The sequence below is a fragment of the Bombyx mori genome, chromosome 23 (assembly GCF_030269925.1).
Source record: "Bombyx mori chromosome 23, ASM3026992v2".
NCBI lineage: Eukaryota > Metazoa > Arthropoda > Insecta > Lepidoptera > Bombycidae > Bombyx > Bombyx mori.
The window spans coordinates 20,837,058-20,859,205 of NC_085129.1; the positions used below are offsets into that span (position 1 = coordinate 20,837,058).

Genomic DNA, 22,148 nt, shown 5'->3' on the forward strand with positions numbered 1-22,148 from the left:
CTCACTTAAAAAATAAAACTATGTGTTACGCATTCATTCGCGGTCTTTCTTGCTTCCTAACACGACATTTCCCATCTCTCTCACTCAGTCAGCGTCCGGTAACTACCCTTCTCTCACTTAAAAAATAAAATTATGCGGTCCGCATTCATTTGCCGTCTTTCTTACTTCCTAACATTACATCTCCTAACTGTTTCACTCAGTCATGCTCCATATCCGTCATTCATCTATACGGTTCCGCTCCGTTCGTACATTAATATGCTATTAAGCTTCAAAATGGCAGCATCCCCTACCTTCAGCTTGGGCATGTCTTCAGCCAACTTCAGCAGCGAAGCGGTGCCTTGAACGTTGAGCGTGGTGGCGACGTGGAGAGGCTCCGTGAACCTGACCGTGGCCGCCGAGTGGAACACTGTGGTCACACGCCGCAGCAGTTCTCTTTGGTCGACGCTAACTCCGAGATTCTGGACCGAAACGTCGCCCGTGATGGGGTGAAGCTTACTCAAGCGCTCGGGCCAACGAGTCCTGATGTGGTCAAATACCTGAAAGATATTATTATTAAAGGCTGAACCTTAAAAACAAAACAGAACTAAATTGAACCAATTTTGATGCAGACTTTTGGGACTTTGCATGACTTAGACACCATGATCGAGCATGTGTTCAAATCACTTAGGAGTTCTATTCTCCACTTTTCGGCACCCGATGAGGACAGTTCAAAGTCGCAAAATCCTGCGATTTCTTTTAGAATTTCATTCAAATCAGTTAATATGATCTAACACCGAAAATACAGTTTTATGGCCAGTACACGAAAGATTATATACAGCGCAATACGAGTCCTTGGACATCAGTAATACCAGAGTCAGAGCCAAGCCGCTGCCTACCGCACAAGAGTAGCATAAAAGCTCCACTGTTATTGACGAAAAGTTTGTTCTAAATGATGGTTCCCGCAATACATTGTCGAGATACCTGCCAATTATGTCAATGACAAATCGCAATATGGCTGCATTAATTGCACAAACATACATATTAACAAATTTAATTCGTGAAAAAAACAAGACCTTTAAAACTTACTTGGTTCTTCAAAAGCTCTTTGTATCTCTGCTCGACCGTGAGGCCTCTCTTCGGCCTCATCAGGATATAAACTGTCTCAATACCTGGACAACTCCGCAAAAGCTTCTCCAATAGGGCTTTACCCACAAATCCTGTTCCTCCGGTCACGAGGATCACGGAACCGTCGTAGAAGTCAGCCACGGCTTCCGCTGGACATGAACTCAGGAGTTGATAGTTTGGGAGACATTCTTGGTTGCGATTCACCATATTGGGATCGTTTCCATTCAGGAATTCCATCTGTTTCCTACAATGATATCAACAGTGAATTAGGTCGAATGAGTAATTTTTATTAGATTTATTGTCCCTCGTGTGCTCTTTTATCATTATTGAAGTTATTTATGATTACATATCAAGTGCTTTTTTCTTCTTGAACAAATTGGAATTGGCCTCTCGAATGAACCACTGATCTCACTCCCATCAACTCAACTGAACCTAATCCGGCAACGTATAGTGCTCTAAGGAATTGCTCACTTGGGACTACAACATTTGCAGATGCATTTAGAGCTTGGCTGTGTTCATTCTAAGGGGGCTAAGCATCCGAAAAAGGCCCTCTGTCATCTGCCAGGAACGTGTTATGAGCTTCTTCGGACACATCATGCGGTCTCCCAGAGAAGACATTAGAGAACGTCCCGATCCATTAACTGTGCTTTTAGGTACCACAAGCACCAGTCCTCGTCGAACCCGTTGCTTGCGACGAAGGGCTCGACGAGCGAATTAGCTCATAGACACAGGCCAATAAGTTTCTCGCCGGATCTTCTCAGTGGGTCGCGTTTCCGACCCGGTGGTAGATTCTGCGAAGCACTGCTCTTGCTAGGGCCAGTGCCAGCAACACTCCGGTTTGAGCCCCGTGAGCTCACCTACATGTTAAGACGAAGCTGAAATAGCCTCTCAAGGCAATCAGCATAGGTAAAGAGAAGTTCATAATTTCGGGTCGCATATGAGGCCAAGGGCGCCCTAGGCAAAACACCATCCAGATGGTCAGATCTGGTAAAAAAAGCGGTTGGTGGTATTCTATACCATGCGGTCCATGCCACCCATGATCGAACACTGTAGAGGAACGTCATATGTGGTCGCGATCCCCAGCAGTGAGGGAATGATGAAGAAGTAGTGGAAGAAGTAGTAGTTACTGGTGATAGGACCTCTTGTGAGTCCTCACGGGTAGGTACCACCACCCTGCCTATTTCTGCCGTGAAGCAGTAATGCGTTTCGGTTTGAAGGGTGGGGCAGCCGTTGTAACTATAATTGAGACCCTTAGAACTTATATCTCAAGATGGGTGGCGCATTTACGTTGTAGATGTCTATGGGCTCCAGTAACCACTTAACACCAAGTGGGCTGTGAGCTCGTCCACTCATCTAAGCAATAAAAAAATAAAAAAATAAAAGAAAATGGCTGATGTTCATGACCTATGACGATGTCCCCTCAAAATCGTGCACGTCGTATCCTCGCCTATGCCATCGAAGGCACAAGAAGCCTTTTGATTCTACGAACAACATAGCAATTTTCACAATAAAATGGTGACTTCGCGATATTCAAAGCCGGATTTATCCGGGACCCCCATCTGACCGGGACCCATAGCAAACGAAACCCGGTCATCGTTAGCTTGAAAACGAAAAGCATTATATAATTAACTCACTGAAAAGCTTCCATTTTGTCTGTCGTCGTTAATAATGTAATGTCGTCCATATTGAGCTGTTTTGCTTCAACAATATTACGTCCTGCAACAAAGAAAGCAAAAGTCTTTCAACAAATGCAATTGGAGATCGCCACGCAGCAATATCTTAAGTTTTTTATTTTTTTTATTGCACAAATGGGTGGACGAGCTCACAGCCCACCTGGTGTTAAGTGGTTGTCGAAGCGCATAGAAATCTACAACGTAAATGCGCCACCCACCTTGAGATATAAGTTCTAAGGTCTCAGTATAGTTACAACGGCTGCCCCGCCCTTCGAACCGAAACGCATTACTGCTTCACGGCTCAAATAGGCGGGGTGGTGGCACTTACCCGTGCGTCACAAGACGTCCTACCACCAGTGAAAAATTTATAATATCAGCGATAGATTTCTACTGTCCATTAAAGCTGTATTCAAGAGTCGACCTTGAATCGATTTCACGCTAAAGCCAATGAAATTTCATAAAGTTCATATCGTAACACCGCGTTGGGTAACTGGTCATCTGACACGCATTAGAAATGCTATTGCATTACGCACTGAACCTTGAACCGTTGCGATCATCTATAGTTTTCTAATTTGAGATGAGCGAGTTTGCTGGAGACGCATCCGCAACCCCTTACGTCCGCGTCCTGGCCACTATAGCGAGAACCTCAACCTAACCTAAATCATAGATGGTTGCCCCACCATTCGAACCGCTATCAATTCGCTCACTAAAAATCGGTATTAATATTGTAATCTATCTTATACTAATATTATAAAGAGGAAATATTTGTTTGTTTGTTTGTATTGAATAGGCTCCGAAATTACTGAACCGATTTGAAAAAATTTTTCACTGTTTGAAAGCTACACCATTCCCGAGTAACATAAGCTATAATCTTTTTTGAAAAAAATTTGGGTTCCTTACTAAAACTGCAATAAAGTAACCGAAGGTGTAAAAAAATTACCTAAAATATTCTTTACATCACGTGCGCTGCGAAAACTATTGATGATAGAATAAAGTAATGTACAACGACTTTGTAGAACACATTATTATTTACAAAAAGTGTCGCGACGGCATATGTCTAACTATTGTAGTTATGCCACAATAGGTGTTATTTTATTTAAAAGAAAAACAACGTCAAATATTGTTGAAATTTTTGTTAAAGAACCGAGCGGAACCGGAGCGGGCCGCTAGTCAAATGATAAAACTAATATCGTTAATATTAAAATCGTGTAATAAAAATCAAACCAGCAAAATTATAATTTACGTAATTACTACTGGTACGACGTCTGGCAAGTCCGTGCGGGTATGTACCATCATCCTTCCTATTTCTGCCGTGAAGCAGTAATGCATTTCGGTTTGAAGAGCGGGGCTGCGGTGGTAACTATACTGAGACCCTAGAACTTATATCTCAAGGTGGATGGCGCATTTACGCTATAAATGTTCATGGGCTCCAGTAACCACTTAACACCAGATGGGCTGTGGGATGGGATGGGTCCACCCATCTAAGCAATAAAAAAAAAAATTTTTTTAAAGATAAAGTGTCCGTGCGAATTGTGGTCACACCTTTCTCTTTGCCGACGCGGAGAAGTACGTTAATGACAGATCCTCTCACTACAGGGTCTGGTGTTGCAACGTGCTAATGAACCTCGAAGGCAAAATGAATCACTTGAGATTCATTTTACCACATATCATTTTGTCACGAATACATACGGTACCTTGTTTGATAAACCCAAAAATACTTTCTTTCTTATCAGCCCATGGACGTCCACTGCTGGACATAGGCCTCCCCCAGGCCTCGCCACAAAGATCGGACCTGTGCGGCCTGCATCCAGCGGATCCCCGCGAACTTTAATAGATGGTCGGCCCATCTTGTGGGAGGCCTACCCACGCTACGTCTTCCAGTTCCCAAAAATACGCCTTATGCGAATTATCCGTATTGGACGTAGGGGCTAAGCGTTTAGCTACCCTGGTTTTTAGCAGAGAGACAAATGTGTTCGTGGCTGATTCTTGGACATAATTTAAGCTACTTTTACGGTTTTATCTCGTTCGCAAACGATTGAGAGGCTGGCCTCTTTGTCGAGGTATACGACGAAAGGGAAGATATTTCACCGAGCGGGTGATATTGCTCGGTAGACCGACGGTCTGAAGGTTGTTGTTCAGAACTTATTTATATACAAGCTTATCTTGATAATGTTTGAACTTTACTGAGACCTTAGAACTTATATCTGAAGGTGGGTGGCGCATTTACGTTGTATCTTTTTTTCTTTTTTTTTATAATAGCAATCTGCCGATGCTTTCAGCAATTTCTGCCAGTGTCGTGTTATGGCTACACATGGAACATTGTCGAGCTATTTAAACACACTTTATATTATGAAAAGTATCCAATTTTGGAAATAATAATGGTGCCTGGGACTAACACAAAATTAATGTTACTATAAACTTACATATTATAATAAAGATTATGTACAGAGAATAATGCACTACATATAATTATAATTTTATAGACTTAGTAGTTATAAACTTAATAAAAGCATTTATAATACGGGGGTCTGGGAATAGTGAGAGGAGGTGGCGGACATTTACCGGCCGTTGAATTTTCAGTTCGCTAATAACTTGGTCCCATATGAATGAGTTGTTCAAGCGACAATTGAGGAAAATGTGATCTATACTGCCGTCGTCCAAACTACATTCACACAACGAATTGTCACATATTCTAGTTTTATGTAGAAATACCGGAGAACAGCAATGACCTAAACGAACTCTACAGAGCACAGATATAACAGGTTTGGGAATCTTTTTGAATTTAAAAAACCACGGTTTTGTAGGAATGGTGGGTTGGATTGAAGCATATAAGCCTCCCTTTGTCTTACTGGACTCTATCCAGTAGGCTTGCCATGACTTACTTAAATTAGACTTAGCAAGATGGAGTAAATCATAAGTTTGGACAGAGTGATGTTTTAGGTCGGCTAGGCTGCTGGAGATTGCGGCTTTGGCCAATGAATCAGCAATCTCATTACCTCTGATGCCAGAGTGGCCAGGAATCCATACCAAGAAAATGTCGATCTGCTTCTTCGAGCATGAAAACAAACAATTTTTAATTTCAGAGACTATTGAACTGCGGAGTTTATCCCTGAAAGGGTTTTTGACGATAGCGTCCAGGGCACTTCTAGAGTCTGAAAAAATAACTGCCTTTGTAATAGTGCTATGGGAAGAAACAAACTGACATAATAATTTTTAATATCTATGAAAGTGCACAAATGTGGAAAAATGAAACCAAGCCGCGGAACGTAACTTTTCGGGATCCTCCAAAAAGTCCACTAAAAAAGTCTCAGTAAATGACCACCATTTTACTGAGATTTCTTCCCACATCATCTCATCTCATTGGAGAAGTTACGTTCAGCGGCCTTGTTTGATTTTTCCACATTTGTGCACTTTCAAAAATACTAAACAGCTAATAAACCAACATTATTACACATTTAAGCCTGGAGAAACACAAAATAGACAAAATAAAACAAATCACACAATTTCCCTCCTCGCGTTCCCGCCAAAAAGTCCTTACGAACAAGTAAGCTTGGCACGGCCATAGATAATACACATAAATTAGTTATAAATAAGCAACTCAAGCACTGCAACACACCTATGCAATAAAAATTAAATAAATAAAAAGCTGTAACATTGGTAGAAGGTGGAGGAATTGCACATTCTGCCTTGAATTTACTACTAAACATTTGCACTGATTTCCATTGATTAGTTGATACTAAGCACCAATTTACAACATCACCAGAAGAAATGAACGATGGCGAAGGTCACTTTAGGCACTGGACATAACGTTAAAATAAATAAAAAATTATAATAAATTTAAAATTTTTGTATACAAAAAGGAATTACTGTTTGTTAGTCTCGCTAAAACTCGAGAACGGCTGGACCGATTTGGTTAATTTTGGTCTTGAATTATTTGTGGAAATCCAGAGAAGGTTTAAAAGGTAGATAAATATGAAAACGCTCGGAATTAAATAAAAATAACAATTTTGTTTTTCCTTTGATGTGTCCCCCGTCGGACGGATTCCTTTTGTTTGTTTTAAGTTTATTTTATACAAAAGTTTAGGTCTTTTATTTATCCATTGAGACACTACGAAGTCTGCCGGGTTAGCTAGTTTTTAAACAATTTTTTAATAAATAATCAATTTTTAGTCGAGCCATGGTTCTGTTGTTAGGTGATCTTCGTCAGACTCCTCCAATCGTTCCCCGATCAAGTGTTGCTGACGAACTAAAGGCATTTGTGACAGCGTGCAAAGACACTCGAATTAACAATTGAAGTCGTCGTGGCCTAACGGATAAGACGTCCGTCCGGTGCATTCGTGTTGAGCGATGCACCGGTGTTCGAATCTCAGGCGGGTACCAATTTTTCTAATGAAATACGTACTCAACAAATGTTCACGATTGATTTCCACGGTGAAGGAATAACATCGTGTAATAAAAATGAAACTCGCAAAATTATAATTTGCGTAATTACTGGTGGTAGGACCTCTTGTGAGTCCGCGCGGGTGGATACCACCACCCTGCCTATTTCTGCCATGAAGCAGTAATGCGTTTCGGTTTGAAGGGTGGGGGAGCCGTTGTAACTATACTTGAGACCTTAGAACTTATATCCATGGGCTCCAGTAACTACTTAACACCAGGTAGGCTGTGAGCTCGTCCACACATCTAAGCAATAAAAAAAAAAAAAAAAACAACAACATTTTGTAATAAGATCAAACTGCATTTATGTTTTCGAAGTAGTCATTAGATATCTGATATCTCGAAAGAATTAATTACACTACAAACGGATTTTTGTCACTTTACCGACTCAAAAAAGGAGCTTATTCAGCGGGTTTTAACGGACATAGAATAATGCCGGCCACTGATATGTGAAGGGCCGTCAAACATTCATTCGCAAACCTAGCGGCTGTGCAAATGGGTTCGCATACTCAATTTGCGAACCCGTTTGCGCTTCCTCCTACACTTGTTTACGAATGTCTCACGAATTTCTCCTCCTTTTTAATTCGTCAATAGAACATTGAAAAGAAAAAGAGTTTTAATTCTTTCCCAGACATCATTAACAGCCATGCTGTTTTTATGGGATTTCTTTTGATGAAGATACATACGCTACACAGTAGACGTCACGATCTATGAAAATGGCGATACGTCCGTTACATTCGCAATCGTTGGTGCAACTGGGCAAGCGAATGTGTGGGAGACTACGCGAAGGTTCGAGGTTCGCGCGCTTTGATGTCTGTTAAAAAACCGACACAGCTTGGAAAACCACGAATGCAGCGAAAACTTTGCATAATCATTCGCAAATGTCGTCCTACACTTGCGGGTTTGCGTATTCGTGCGCATTGAGTGACCGGTGTAACAGTTCAGAAACGATAATTGGCAGAGTGAACGAACAATATTGGCGGCCAAAAATAAAGATGTCGATGATCTTTCTTTCAGGATATAACTGTTTTCTTATAAATCAGTTGACGCAGTTTGAAACCAGAATGCCGTTGTCAACTATCCCACAGCGTTTTAAATTTAAAATGGTTCCGGAGGCTTAAATTTTTATATACGATGCGTTATTATACATAGTTCATTACAAAATATGTTGGAGTATTTCCACTTTCGGGTAGCGACATGGTAAGCGGGTCTTCGTAAGTCAATAAAACCAGAATATTAACTCAGAGCGTATATTACGCAGGAGCGTTCTGTCAGATACGGCGACTCGCTCGCTTCTGAGCTCGAGACTTTTTTTTTTTTTTTGTTTCCTACCTATGCTGATAGCCTTGAGAGGCTATTTCAGCTTCGCCCTAACGTTTGTAGGTGAGCTTACGGGGCTCAAACCTGACGACGATGCTAACACGAATCCTAGCAAGAGTCGTGCTTCGCAGAATCTACCACCGGATCGGAAACGCGACCCACTGAGAAGATCCGGCGAGAAACTCAGTGGGCTGTGTCTGAGAGTTAATTTACTCGTCGAGCCCTTCGTCGCAAGCGACGGGTTCGACGAGAACGGTGACCGGTGCTTGAAGTACCTAGAAGCACCGTTAGTGGATCGGGAGGATCCGAGATGACGTGTAGCTCGAGAGACAACAACGGAGCGTTTTTATAGCAAGGTATCGTGGTGGGACAATGTTGTTTACGACTCTTATCTTGCACGTGTTGTTTTCGATGAATGCTTGCACGTGTTGTTTGTCGTCCCATCTTTATTGGTCATGAACTAATGGTTTATAAAAACACGCGCCGACAAATATATGACGGCGTTAACAACATCTCTAATAAACATCACGTGCAACAGGCGTGACTCACACAAGCCGGGTGCGCCGGCCGTGTCGTTCCACTCGTGCCACAGAAGTGACTCATAAGCCAGCTGCGCCGGCTAGTATAAAAAGGCGGTGCGTGCCTTGCAAGAAACATTACCCATTCCGACAGGAGCCCTCTTCTTCGATATAGCGAAGGCGTTCGACAAAGTCTGGCACAACGGTTTGATATACAAACTGTATAACATGGGAGTGCCAGACAGACTCGTGCTCATCATACGAGACTACTTGTCGAACCGTTCGTTCCGATATCGAGTCGAGGGAACGCGTTCCCGGCCCCGTCACGTCACAGCCGGAGTCCCGCAAGGCTCCGCCCTCTCCCCGTTACTATTCAGTTTGTATATCAACGATATACCCCGGTCTCCGGAGACCCATCTGGCGCTCTTTGCCGATGACACCGCCATCTACTACTCGTGTAGGAAGAAGGCGTTGCTTCATCGACGACTTCAGACCGCAGCTACCACCATGGGACAGTGGTTCCGGAAGTGGCGCATCGACATTAACCCCACGAAAAGCACAGCGGTGCTCTTCAAAAGGGGTCGCCCTCCGAACACCACGCTGAGCATCCCTCTCCCGACTAGGCGCGTCAATAACCCCGCCCCCGCCGTTCGCCCAATCACGATGTTCGACCAGCCCATACCGTGGGCCCCGAAGGTCAAATATTTAGGCGTCACCCTCGACAGTAGGATGACATTCCGCCCCCACATCAAGACGGTACGCGACCGTGCCGCCTTCATTCTAGGACGTCTCTACCCGATGATATGTAGGCGAAGTAAAATGTCCCTTAGAAATAAGGTGACACTCTACAAAACTTGCATACGCCCCGTCATGACCTATGCAAGTGTAGTGTTCGCTCACGCGGCCCGCATACACTTAAAATCCTTTCAAATTATTCAATCCCGTTTTTGCAGGATAGCCGTCGGAGCCCCGTGGTTCGTCAGGAACGTCGACCTCCATGACGACCTGGACTTAGAGTCCATCAGTAAGTATCTTCAGTCGGCGTCCATGCGCCACTTCGATAAAGCGGCACGACACGAGAACCCTCTCATCGTGGCCGCCGGTAACTACATTCCCGATCCTGCGGACAGAATGGAAAGCAGTCGACGTCGCCCTAAACACGTCATCTCGGATCCTCCTGATCCACTAACGGTGCTTTTAGGTACTTCAAGCACCGGTCACCGTTCTCGTCGAACCCGTCGCTTGCGACGAAGGGCTCGACGAGTAAATTAACTCTCAGACACAGCCCACTGAGTTTCTCGCCGGATCTTCTCAGTGGGTCGCGTTTCCGATCCGGTGGTAGATTCTGCGAAGCACGACTCTTGCTAGGGTTCGTGTTAGCAACATCGTCAGGTTTGAGCCCCGTGAGCTCACCTACTAAAGTTAAGGCTACGCTGAAATAGCCGCTAGGGCTATCAGCTTAGGTAGGAAAAAAAAAAAAAAAAAAAATGCAAGAAACATTCGTTGGACTGCGTTTGCCCGGTGCACTTACTATATCCTTGTTACGTTGTGTGATTCAGTGACTGTTGTACGTACTGGTTAAAGTTGGACAAGTGTTAAAGTGAATTGTTAACATAACATATTGTTGATTAAATCAGAAATCAAAGGTGACTTCGTGTTACTTGGTGTTCAACAAAATAATGTCTACCCTCAAGCTTACATCAGAAGTGGGATCAGGACTCTACTCTCACTGGCGTGACGTGTTTGAACATGTTCGAAGTACAGCAAAAAAAACATGATGCAGATCAGAATACTAGTAGTGGTACGCCACAAGAGCGTGAATGCAGCATACGTAAGTCGTGTAATAACGTCTCTGTTACCTCGATGGAAGATCTGAGCCACGAAGAAATCGTCACATCTTACGTTCTGGCTCATGTTGCCCAGTTTGACTGTCGACTTCATCACATGGCATTTACTAACGGAAATACAACACGTAACAAGCTATTGCAAGAAATTAAGGCAAGTGCAAATCTCAAGTAAAACTTCGATCGCAATAATGGATCTGTCATGACGAGTGGGTAGTTCCGACACGAATCGTTTTTAAGCCAATGACTACTGCTAGAGTTACATGGCACTAGTACAGTAAACCAGGACATGAGACTGTGAATTGTAGCTGAAATTTTAGAATCTACTCAATTCAATACCAATAACACTACACGTTCGATGACTTCGGGTTCCAGCAAGCAAGCAAACAAGAAAGCAAGCAAGTTTCTTCCGTGGGGAAGAAAAATTGACACATCTGAAGTCGTCGTGACCTGTAAGATAAGACGTCCGGTGCGTTCGTGTCTGGCGATGCGGCGGTGTTCGGGTTCCGCTGGCGGATGCAGGTTTTTCCGGTGAAGTGCGTGCTTGTGCGTGCTTGACAAGTGTTCGCGGTTGGCTTCCTCAGTGTGGGAGTAACATCGTGTAAGAGAGGTGGAACCCGTAAAATTGTAGTTTGCGTGGTGGCTGGTAAGATTTGTTGCGGTAAGAAGTTTGCATGGTGGTAAAATGTCTTGTGAGTCTGCACAGGTAGCCGGAGGTGAGACTTCCGCGGTCGCGGCCCACCCACTCCGCGAGAACCGGGCAGATCGCCTCGACGGTACGGAGGCCGGCCGACGGGTCCGCCAAACGACGAGATCACGCCTCCAGCACGGACTGCCGATATTGGAGCCCCCGCGCTCCGGCTGCACTTGCGCTAGGGTGCGCCGCCTCGTAGGAGACTGTGCTGTGGCAGGTCCAACCAGAGACGTCAACGTGTGTTCCAGAGCTTCAGTGTGTTACAGATAAGTGGTTTTGGCTCCCCCTTTATGTTCCATTCAGGGTCAGAATGTAGTCTTATAAAACAAAGCCATAGTAATTTATTCAATGGTAAGCGGTTTCATGAACAAGTCACCGTAGTCACCCTAGACACGTCCTTACGGATCCATCAGATCCAATAACTCTTGCATTAGATACCTTCAGCTCTAACACTAGGAGCAGGCTGAGGAACCCCAGTAATCGTACTCGTCGAACTCGACAAAGAGGTCGACGTGCAACCTAACCCATGCATCAGCCCACTGAGTTTCTCGCCGGATCTTCTCAGTGGGTCGCGATTCCGATCCGCTAGTAGATTCATTCGCGAAGCAATTGCTCTTGAGTTGTTAGGTCTCCTGCGGAGGCGCTCGGGCAGTTGTTAGCAAATCCCACCCCTCTTGGCTGAGCCTTTGCTCGCCCACCCGTCCTGGTGAAGCGGGAAAGGCCTCCGGACCACCAGTAATCTTTCAATCATCTGCAGTTTTGGAAAACGATAGGTATAAGTTGAGACATGTAAATGGTTCTAGTGTACAAAGTTTCCCATGAAAACTTACGCGTAGTACCTCGAGGCCCGTCAGGCCTACTAGAAATTTCTGAAAATTATAGTGACGATGACGTGACGGCGTACACAGATGGGTTAAGTAATCTTGTTCATGAAACTGATCTTAATGATGACGACTCTATCACTGACAACAGAAGCGACATTTTTGTCCGCAAATAGCGATACAGCAAAACATAGTCTGCGGGTAGTGATACAATGTCTGTAAGCTCAGGCACCTCAGGTGCAGGTGTTGGAAATGTAGAAAACGATGGTCGGTCTCGCACTATTTCTGAAGAAATTCCGTATAAATGTTCTGGTTTAAGATATGTTTTAACAAACGCTACCGTACACGCAGATTAAAAAAAAAAAAAAAGAGAATTGTATGTGGCTAGAGAGATGTTAATCCGGTCTAGCAAAAAAAAAAAAAAAGAGGAAAAAAAAAGAAATTGTAAGTCATTGAAGGGTGTATCCGGTCCAATGACTTGGCTAAAGGGATGTTAATCCGGACTAGCAAAAAAAAAAAAAAAAAAGAGAAAAAAAATGTAGGTCGTTGAAGGGTGTATCCGGTCCAACGACTTGGCTAAAGGGATGTTGATCCGGACTAGCAATGAATAAAAAAAAAAGAAAAAAAAAAAAAAAAGTGTGAAGTCATTGAAGGGTCTGTCCGGTCCAATGGCTTGGCTATAGGGATTTTCACCCGGACTAGCCACAACAATTAGCTACAGGGATTGCGATCCGGTCTAGCATTATCCGGTCCAGTTCGAAAAACTGAAGGGATAACAATTCCGATTTAAGTTAAAAGGGACATACTTACATACCTGAAGAGATTTAAATGAACCGGCCCAGGTATGTAAGCAGTCAGTATTTATAGCCAGTATAGGATTTTCTGAAGAATTATGCGAACCGAACCGTATTAGATTGTTAATATCATAGACCACGTTTTAAGTTGCATCCGTTAATGTCAGGATGAACGAATACGCTTATTGTCTACAGAACAACCATAAAAAGGCGCACGAGGACGAGCGCATGTCAGTATGGCCGTGACGGCGTTAACAACATCTCTAATAAACATCACGTGCAACAGGCGTGACTCACACAAGCCGGGTGCGCCGGCCGTGTCGTTCCACTCGTGCCACAGAAGTGACTCATAAGCCAGCTGCGCCGGCTAGTATAAAAAGGCGGTGCGTGCCTTGCAAGAAACATTCGTTGGACTGCGTTTGCCCGGTGCACTTACTATATCCTTGTTACGTTGTGTGATTCAGTGACTGTTGTACGTACTGGTTAAAGTTGGACAAGTGTTAAAGTGAATTGTTAACATAACATATTGTTGATTAAATCAGAAATCAAAGGTGACTTCGTGTTACTTGGTGTTCAACAAAATAATGTCTACCCTCAAGCTTACATATACACAAAAACTGAAAAAAACTAGCTTGACCCGATTCACCTTGGCTTTGGGGTGAATCAGGTTACGTATGGGGCAATAGTTTTTCGATAGGGCACTATTTAGTTGTTAGATAAGTACATAGCTTTAGGTAAATAACTTTTTAATATCTTTAATGAGTTGCAAGTTTTCCTGGTGGTAGGACCTCTTGTGAATCCGCGCGGGTAAGTACCACCACCCTACCTATTTCTGCCGTGAAGCAGTAATGCGTTTCGGCTTGAAGGGTGGGGCAGCCGTTGGAACTACATATACTGAGACCTTAGAATTCATATCTCAAGGTGGGTGGTGACATTTACCTTGTAGATGTCTATGGGCTCCGGTAACCGCTTAACACCAGGTGGGCCGTGAGCTCGATCACACATCTAAGCCATAAAAATAAAAATAAATTACATAGGTATAATTTAAATGAAATATACTTGTTGAAAATGCACACGCGTCTTCTGTAGAACGTTGGCGGTAATAAATCTATGTATATATCTACATCTATACTATGATTCTATCCTGTGTGCGTGCCTATATTAAAGGGCGTCTTTTTTCCTACGTCATCATTGGAAGCCTAGGAAGCTATTCCAGCTATGCCCAGACGGGTAGGTAAGCTCACGAGCACATTTTTTTTGTATGGAAACTAGCGACATCTTGTAGCGGATGCCCCTAAACTTATATGTTGTTAAAGTCAAAAGGCATTTAATTATTGTGTAACTAAACAAAAGAAATAAACAAATTAATAAATCATATAAGTCTTTATTTGTTATAGACAAATTGATTAAATAAATTGATTAATATAGACAAATTGATAAGACAAATTAATTAAATTAATTGAATAAAATATCAATTAGTGGTTTCTGAAAATTTACAAAATCCTTCATTAAAAATAAAATATAGGACAGGTAATATGTTACTGCCATCTACAGGAGCAATGAGAAACTAATCCAAACGAAGCCATCTAGTGGTCGATGCCCGTAAACATTATTGTCGATTGCTTGAGTTGCTTATCTATAACTAATTTATGTGTATTATCTATGCTCACGGGCTCAACCTGAGAGAGTTTGCTAACACTAGCCCTAGCATGAGCAGTGCTTCGCCGAATCTACCACGGGATCTGATTCGCAGCCCACTGAAAAGATCCGGCGTTCAACTCATTAGAATTCTAATAAATTACAGTAATATTTAATTTACAACAATGGTAAGAATTACCACGATTGCCACATTTGATTTGTTCTCAATATTTCGGCTGTTGCAAGCGACATTATGACGAGTAGACGTGGTAATTACCCGGTATATGATAATGTTTGTAATGTATTTCGCTGCGAGCTTAAAGCACATGAAATATACTTAGGTGATGGATATATGGATGGATGATACCAGGGAATCGAACTTCGTGTGCGTGGTGTGGATTTTTGACTTCCACATAAATCAGTCGGATAATCAAATCTGATAATGATGACTTTGTGTTTGCATGCAAACCTTACATTATAATGAAAAACTTTTATATATTAATTTTTTTGTTCAAAAAAATATCTTACCTATTTCTGATAACGAAAATTCAACAATCACAATTATTTCGACTAAAGTACAATAAAAATTATTGATGAGCTAGTGATCCGCCCTCGCTTTTCGGGACAATTTAATTTAATTATTAACTAGCTGACCCGGCAGACTTCATAGTGCCTCAATCGATAAATAAAAGACCTAAGCTCTTGTATAAAATAAACTTAACACAAACAAAAGGAATCAGTCCGACGGGGGACACATGAAAGGAAAAACAAAATTGTTTGTTTTTATATAATTCCGAGCATTTTCATATTTATTCACCTTTTAAACCTTCTCTGAACTTCCACGTATAATTCAAGACCAAAATTAGCCAAATCGGTCCAGCCGTTCTCGAGTTTTAGCGAGACTAACGAACAACAATTCATTTTTATATATAGAGAAGATAAGCGAAGCTACTCTAAAAAAAGTGGCCTAAGTTACTCCTTATATCATCAGCTACCTATCAGTGAAAGTCCCGTCAAAATCGGTCCAGCCGTTCCAGAGATTAGCCAGAACATACAGACAGACTGACATGTCTGTCTTTGTCTGTCGACAAAAATTGCAAAGAATGTTATTTTGGTGTATGTACCGTATATATAGGTATATTCATATGCATATAGTAAAAAGCGGTTATTTCAATATTACAATCAGACACTCCAATTTTATTTATATGTAGAGATTTCGTTTTTTTTTTTTCAACAATTTTTACTTAGTGTTTTCGTTCCATTTCGACCATAATATAAGTAGCTATTGCATTCCGCGTTTATACGTCGGCAAACTCCCTTGCAATACATGAGACTACGACCTCACATCTCCAAGCTTCTCAAACGTCCATCTGCATCCACGGCCACTTAACACTAGACGTTCTCTAAGCTAAGAAAACAGCGACCATAAAACCAAAAAAAAACGTATCCTAAAAACTCACCTTTTAATACAGGGAAACACGGTGATTAGTAGCGTGCAATCAATTTTATTGAAAATCTGAAAATCACTTTTTAGTACGACATTTTTATTAGCACCATTCGGTAAGGCAGCCGTGTCGCCACTGGCCGCGACCAGCCACCTAATGTTTGTTAGAAAGATAGAAAAAAGCGCTTGCGAAACACACGACGCTGAATTACGAACGAACAAGCCAGTGCTGGCGGTGAGCTTAGACTGACGCTTCTCGCGGACATTCGATTGAGCGAAGCGTGGTGGAGGAATACAAGAAACTAACTGGTTCGTTGTGGTATTCCATATGGCATTATCAGCACCGGACACGCCGCGCCGATCCCACATAACGTGGGCTAAGGGAAGAAGATTTTCTAACCAATTTACTGTGAGTGTAATGATTTCGATCTGCCAAAGACGTAATGTGTAAGAATGTATATGAATTCACGGCTATCTGCTTCGGATGCAAATTACTGGTGGTAGGACCTTCTGTGAGTCTGCACGGGTAGGTACCACAACCCTGCCCATTTCTGCCGTAGTAATGCGTTTCGGTTCGAAGGATGGGGCAGCCGTTGTAACTATGTATACTGACACCTTAGAACTTATATCTCAAAGTGGGTGGCGCATTTACGTTGTAGATGTCTATGGGCCAGTAACCACTCAACACCAGGTGGGCTGTGAACTCGTCCATCCATCTAAGCATTAAAAAGAAACCTGAATGGTCCTTCATCCACTAATGTCTTCAATTGCTACGGAAAATGATCCTGGGTCGCCTTCCCGCATTGTCTATGATCCAGGGTCCCTGAACAGATCTTAGCTGCTTAGCGACATCTATGAAACAAATTTGTAATTTATTTTGAAAACACACGGGCGCTCCACACGTGCGTGAACTCAATAACATTAGGGAGTTAGATAGACAGTTTGTAATTGAAACAATATCGATTGAACCCAGTTTCAAGGGAAATTAATTATTGATGAATTAATACGAGCGAAGAATTTAGAGCTGTGAGCTTAGTTTTTGAGTATCCTTAAGCAATAGGAGGGTAAACATCACGATTTTAAAATGTGGTGTTGGAGACGGATGTTGCGAATTCCATGGACAGTACGCCGGACCAACCTAATTGTCTAAAGGATCTCGGTATTGCCACAAGGCTGTCCGCTATCTGCTTCCAACGTATTCTCACGTACTTTGGTCACATCGCTCGTACAGGCCCCTGATAGCTTAGAGAAGCTGATGGTAGTTGGCCAGGTTGACGGGAGAAGATCACGCGGACGCTCACCTATCCTCTGGTCTGATCTGGTTAAGACGCTCACAGGCCTGCCAATACCGAGGCTGTAAAGACCGCCGAGGACAGGAAGACGTGGAGAAGCATTGTGAATTGAGTGGTCCACATTTCAGATTAGACACGACCTTCAGCAATGAAGAGACCGACTCAGAAGAAGAAGCAATAGGAATATTCTTCAAGCACCGGTCATTGTCGAACTAACCCATAGATGTTGAGTTTTTCGCGGGAACTTCTCAGTTGGTCGCGATTCCGATCCAATGGTAGGTTCAGGGAAGCCTTATTCTTACTAGGGCTAGTGTTGGCCAACTCTATCAGCTTGAGCCCGTGAGCTCACGTCTCAGCGCGTAGCTGGAATGACCTTTGCTACCAGCGATTGGTTACGAATGATTATATCAATAAGATACATTTAAACCTTTTTACTGGTGGTAGGACCTTTTGTGAGTCCGCGCGGGTGGGTACCACCACCCTGCCTATTTCTGCCGTGAAGCAGTTGTAACTATACCTGAGACCTTAGAACTTATATCTCAAGGAGGGTGGCGCATTTACGTTGTGGATGTCTATGGGCTCCAGTAACCACTTAACACCAGGTGGGTTGTGAGCTCGTCCACACATCTTAGGAATAAAAAAAAAAACCTACTTTCGAAATATTATGATCTCGGGTTTTTTATTGTTATTTTAATCGTTAAATTATTTCTGACCCAAGGCCCTGAATCTGCAATACTTTAAGGCTATTTTTTTACTATCGACATCTTGTAGCGGATGCCCCTAAACTTATATGTTGTTATAGTTAAGGCATTTCAATATTGTTTAAATAAACACAGAAATCTCGAATTATATCTCGAGGTGGGTGGCTCATTTACGTTGTAGGTGTCTATGGGCTCCAGTAACCACTTAACATCAGGTGGGCTGTGAGCTCGTCCATCCATCTAAGCAATAAAAAAAAAAAAAAAAAAAATAAAAAAATATAATAAATCATACAAGTCTTTATTTGTTGTAGACAAACTGATTAAGGGAGAAACCCGAAATCCATACAAACTTGGGCCTGGCGTTACAGTGCTAGAATTTGGGCATAAGTTACAATACCTAAGAAGGTTTCATGAGCCCAATTTTCAGGTCTCCCAGCAATGGCCAAATTGGTAAAATCAGACAATGTTTACATTTTAGGTTATGTTTATTGTTCGAGATATTTTAATAAAAAACGATATTTTTCCTATTAAAGATGAGTAATTTTTTGCGATAAACATGTTCCAGGAACAGATTGTTTTGAAAATAAAAATGGAACCAGTTACGAGAAATTGCGCATTAGGTTGTTTACGAAAACGAACGAAAGCCAAAAATTAAAAACAAGTAGGTAATGCGAAAGGCGCTGCGCACGACATTACCTTTAGGTCAGTCTTATTTTAATTTTAATGATAACTTTTTTATATAAAATATAAATCATTACGTGCTCCCATATCATCTCATCTCATTTCATTTTATTTCATGCCTTTTTTTATTTTTTTTATTGCTTAGATGGGAAGACAAGCTCACAACCCACCTTGTGTTAAGTGATTACTGGAGCCCATAGACATCTATGACGTAAATGCGCCACCCACCTTGAGATACATGTTCTAAGGTCTCAGTATAGTTACAACGGCTGCCCCACCCTTCAAACCGAAACGCATCACTGCTTCACGGCAGAAACAGGCGAGGTGGTGGTACCTACCCGCGCGGACTCACAAGAGATCCTACCACCAGCTAAAGTAAAAAAAGTGGTATAACTTATGTCTAGTCTTATTCTTCTTCTTCCTAGCGATTTCCCGATCTAATGCCTAGATCCACAGAGAGCGAGTGATGTCATCTTTTATATCGGTCATAGTAGCACCAAAGATTCCGTTTGCGAGAAAAGGATAGAGCGTCCTTTCTCAGTAGTTCCAGCCAAAAACTTCATAGTCTTCAATTTAACGTTTTTTATTAAAGGGTATTTAAATGATCACACATCGCTTCCTAATGATAAACAAAAGTAGTTGAATTGACCAAGAAATACCTTTTTTCTTAATATAGTTAATTGTATTAATTTCATAATACGCCAAGTGGGTCTATGTTACGTTACTCAGAATAAATATTATAATGAAACTTACGCAATCTCGTAACCGGCTCATTGACCGAATGATACACTTAGGTTTCACGAATTCGGACTGTGATTTTAAAGGAAAATGTAGGGCGGATCTGTATCTGTTTGTGTACGAGAAGTGCTCGGGATCAGTACAGAGCTGCAGAGGACTGTGTCTGAAGTAGTGTAGTATAGGACTAGAGGCTAGATGTAGGTCGGATCTGTGCCTGTTTGTATACGAGAAGAGCTCGGGATCAGTACAGAGCTGCAGAGGACTGTGTCTGTAGTAGTGTAGTATAGGACTAGAGGCTAGATGTAGGTCGGATCTGTGTCTGTTTGTGTACGAGAAGAGCTCGGGATCAGTACAGAGCTGCAGAGGACTGTGTCTGTAGTAGTGTAGTATAGGACTAGAGGCTAGATGTAGGTCGGATCTGCGTCTGTTTGTGTACGAGAAGTGCTCGGGATCAGTACAGAGCTGCAGAGGACTGTGTCTGAAGTAGTGTAGTATAGGACTAGAGGCTAGATGTAGGTCGGATCTGTGCCTGTTTGTATACGAGAAGAGCTCGGGATCAGTACAGAGCTGCAGAGGACTGTGTCTGTAGTAGTGTAGTATAGGACTAGAGGCTAGATGTAGGTCGGATCTGTGTCTGTTTGTGTACGAGAAGAGCTCGGGATCAGTACAGAGCTGCAGAGGACTGTGTCTGTAGTAGTGTAGTATAGGACTAGAGGCTAGATGTAGGTCGGATCTGCGTCTGTTTGTGTACGAGAAGAGCTCGGGATCAGTACAGAGCTGCAGAAGACTGTGTCTGTAGTAGTGTAGTATAGGATTAGAGGCTAGATGTAGGTCGGATCTGCGTCTGTTTGTGTACGAGAAGAGCTCGGGATCAGTACAGAGCTGCAGAAGACTGTGTCTGTAGTAGTGTAGTATAGGACTAGAGGCTAAATGTAGGTCGGATCTGCGTCTGTTTGTGTACGAGAAGAGCTCGGGATCAGTACAGAGCTGCAGAAGACTGTGTCTGTAGTAGTGTAGTATAGGACTAGAGGCTAGATGTAGGTCGGATCTGCGTCTGTTTGTGTACGAGAAGAGCTCGGGATCAGTACAGAGCTGCAGAAGACTGTGTCTGTAGTAGTGTAGTATAGGACTAGAGGCTAGATGTAGGTCGGATCTGCGTCTGTTTGTGTACGAGAAGAGCTCGGGATCAGTACAGAGCTGCAGAAGACTGTGTCTGTAGTAGTGTAGTATAGGACTAGAGGCTAGATGTAGGTCGGATCTGTGCCTGTTTGTATACGAGAAGAGCTCGGGATCAGTACAGAGCTGCAGAGGACTGTGTCTGTAGTAGTGTAGTATAGGACTAGAGGCTAGATGTAGGTCGGATCTGTGTCTGTTTGTGTACGAGAAGAGCTCGGGATCAGTACAGAGCTGCAGAGGACTGTGTCTGTAGTAGTGTAGTATAGGACTAGAGGCTAGATGTAGGTCGGATCTGCGTCTGTTTGTGTACGAGAAGAGCTCGGGATCAGTACAGAGCTGCAGAAGACTGTGTTTGTAGTAGTGTAGTATAGGATTAGAGGCTAGATGTAGGTCGGATCTGCGTCTGTTTGTGTACGAGAAGAGCTCGGGATCAGTACAGAGCTGCAGAAGACTGTGTCTGTAGTAGTGTAGTATAGGACTAGAGGCTAAATGTAGGTCGGATCTGCGTCTGTTTGTGTACGAGAAGAGCTCGGGATCAGTACAGAGCTGCAGAAGACTGTGTCTGTAGTAGTGTAGTATAGGACTAGAGGCTAGATGTAGGTCGGATCTGCGTCTGTTTGTGTACGAGAAGAGCTCGGGATCAGTACAGAGCTGCAGAAGACTGTGTCTGTAGTAGTGTAGTATAGGACTAGAGGCTAGATGTAGGTCGGATCTGCGTCTGTTTGTGTACGAGAAGAGCTCGGGATCAGTACAGAGCTGCAGAAGACTGTGTCTGTAGTAGTGTAGTATAGGACTAGAGGCTAGATGTAGGTCGGATCTGCGTCTGTTTGTGTACGAGAAGAGCTCGGGATCAGTACAGAGCTGCAGAAGACTGTGTCTGTAGTAGTGTAGTATAGGACTAGAGGCTAGATGTAGGTCGATTCTGTGTCTGTTTGTGCACGAGAAGAGCTCGGGATCAGTACAGAGCTGCAGAGGACTGTGTCTGTAGTAGTGTAGTATAGGACTAGAGGCTAGATGTAGGTCGATTCTGTGTCTGTTTGTGCACGAGAAGAGCTCGGGATCAGTACAGAGCTGCAGAGGACTGTGTCTGTAGTAGTGTAGTATAGGACTAGAGGCTAGATGTAGGTCGATTCTGTGTCTGTTTGTGCACGAGAAGAGCTCGGGATCAGTACAGAGCTGCAGAGGACTGTGTCTGTAGTAGTGTAGTATAGGACTAGAGGCTAGATGTAGGTCGATTCTGTGTCTGTTTGCATACGAGAAGTTCTTGTAACAT

General features: G+C 42.9%; 1 protein-coding gene across 1 annotated transcript in view; it reads right to left on the reverse strand.

The window, feature by feature from the left end:
* Positions 1–16,679, reverse strand: part of LOC101744260 (putative fatty acyl-CoA reductase CG5065) — a 28,945-nt gene extending 12,266 nt beyond the window's left edge. Inside the window, exons 1-4 of the mRNA XM_004925936.5 lie at positions 16,304–16,679; positions 2,739–2,820; positions 1,066–1,348; positions 291–536 (exon numbers count right to left, since the gene is read on the reverse strand). Coding sequence (XP_004925993.2) covers positions 291–536; positions 1,066–1,348; positions 2,739–2,788 — 579 coding nt within the window. The 5' untranslated portion in view covers positions 2,789–2,820; positions 16,304–16,679. The remainder of the gene's footprint in view (positions 1–290; positions 537–1,065; positions 1,349–2,738; positions 2,821–16,303) is intronic.
* Between the last annotated feature and the right edge of the window lie 5,469 nt (positions 16,680–22,148).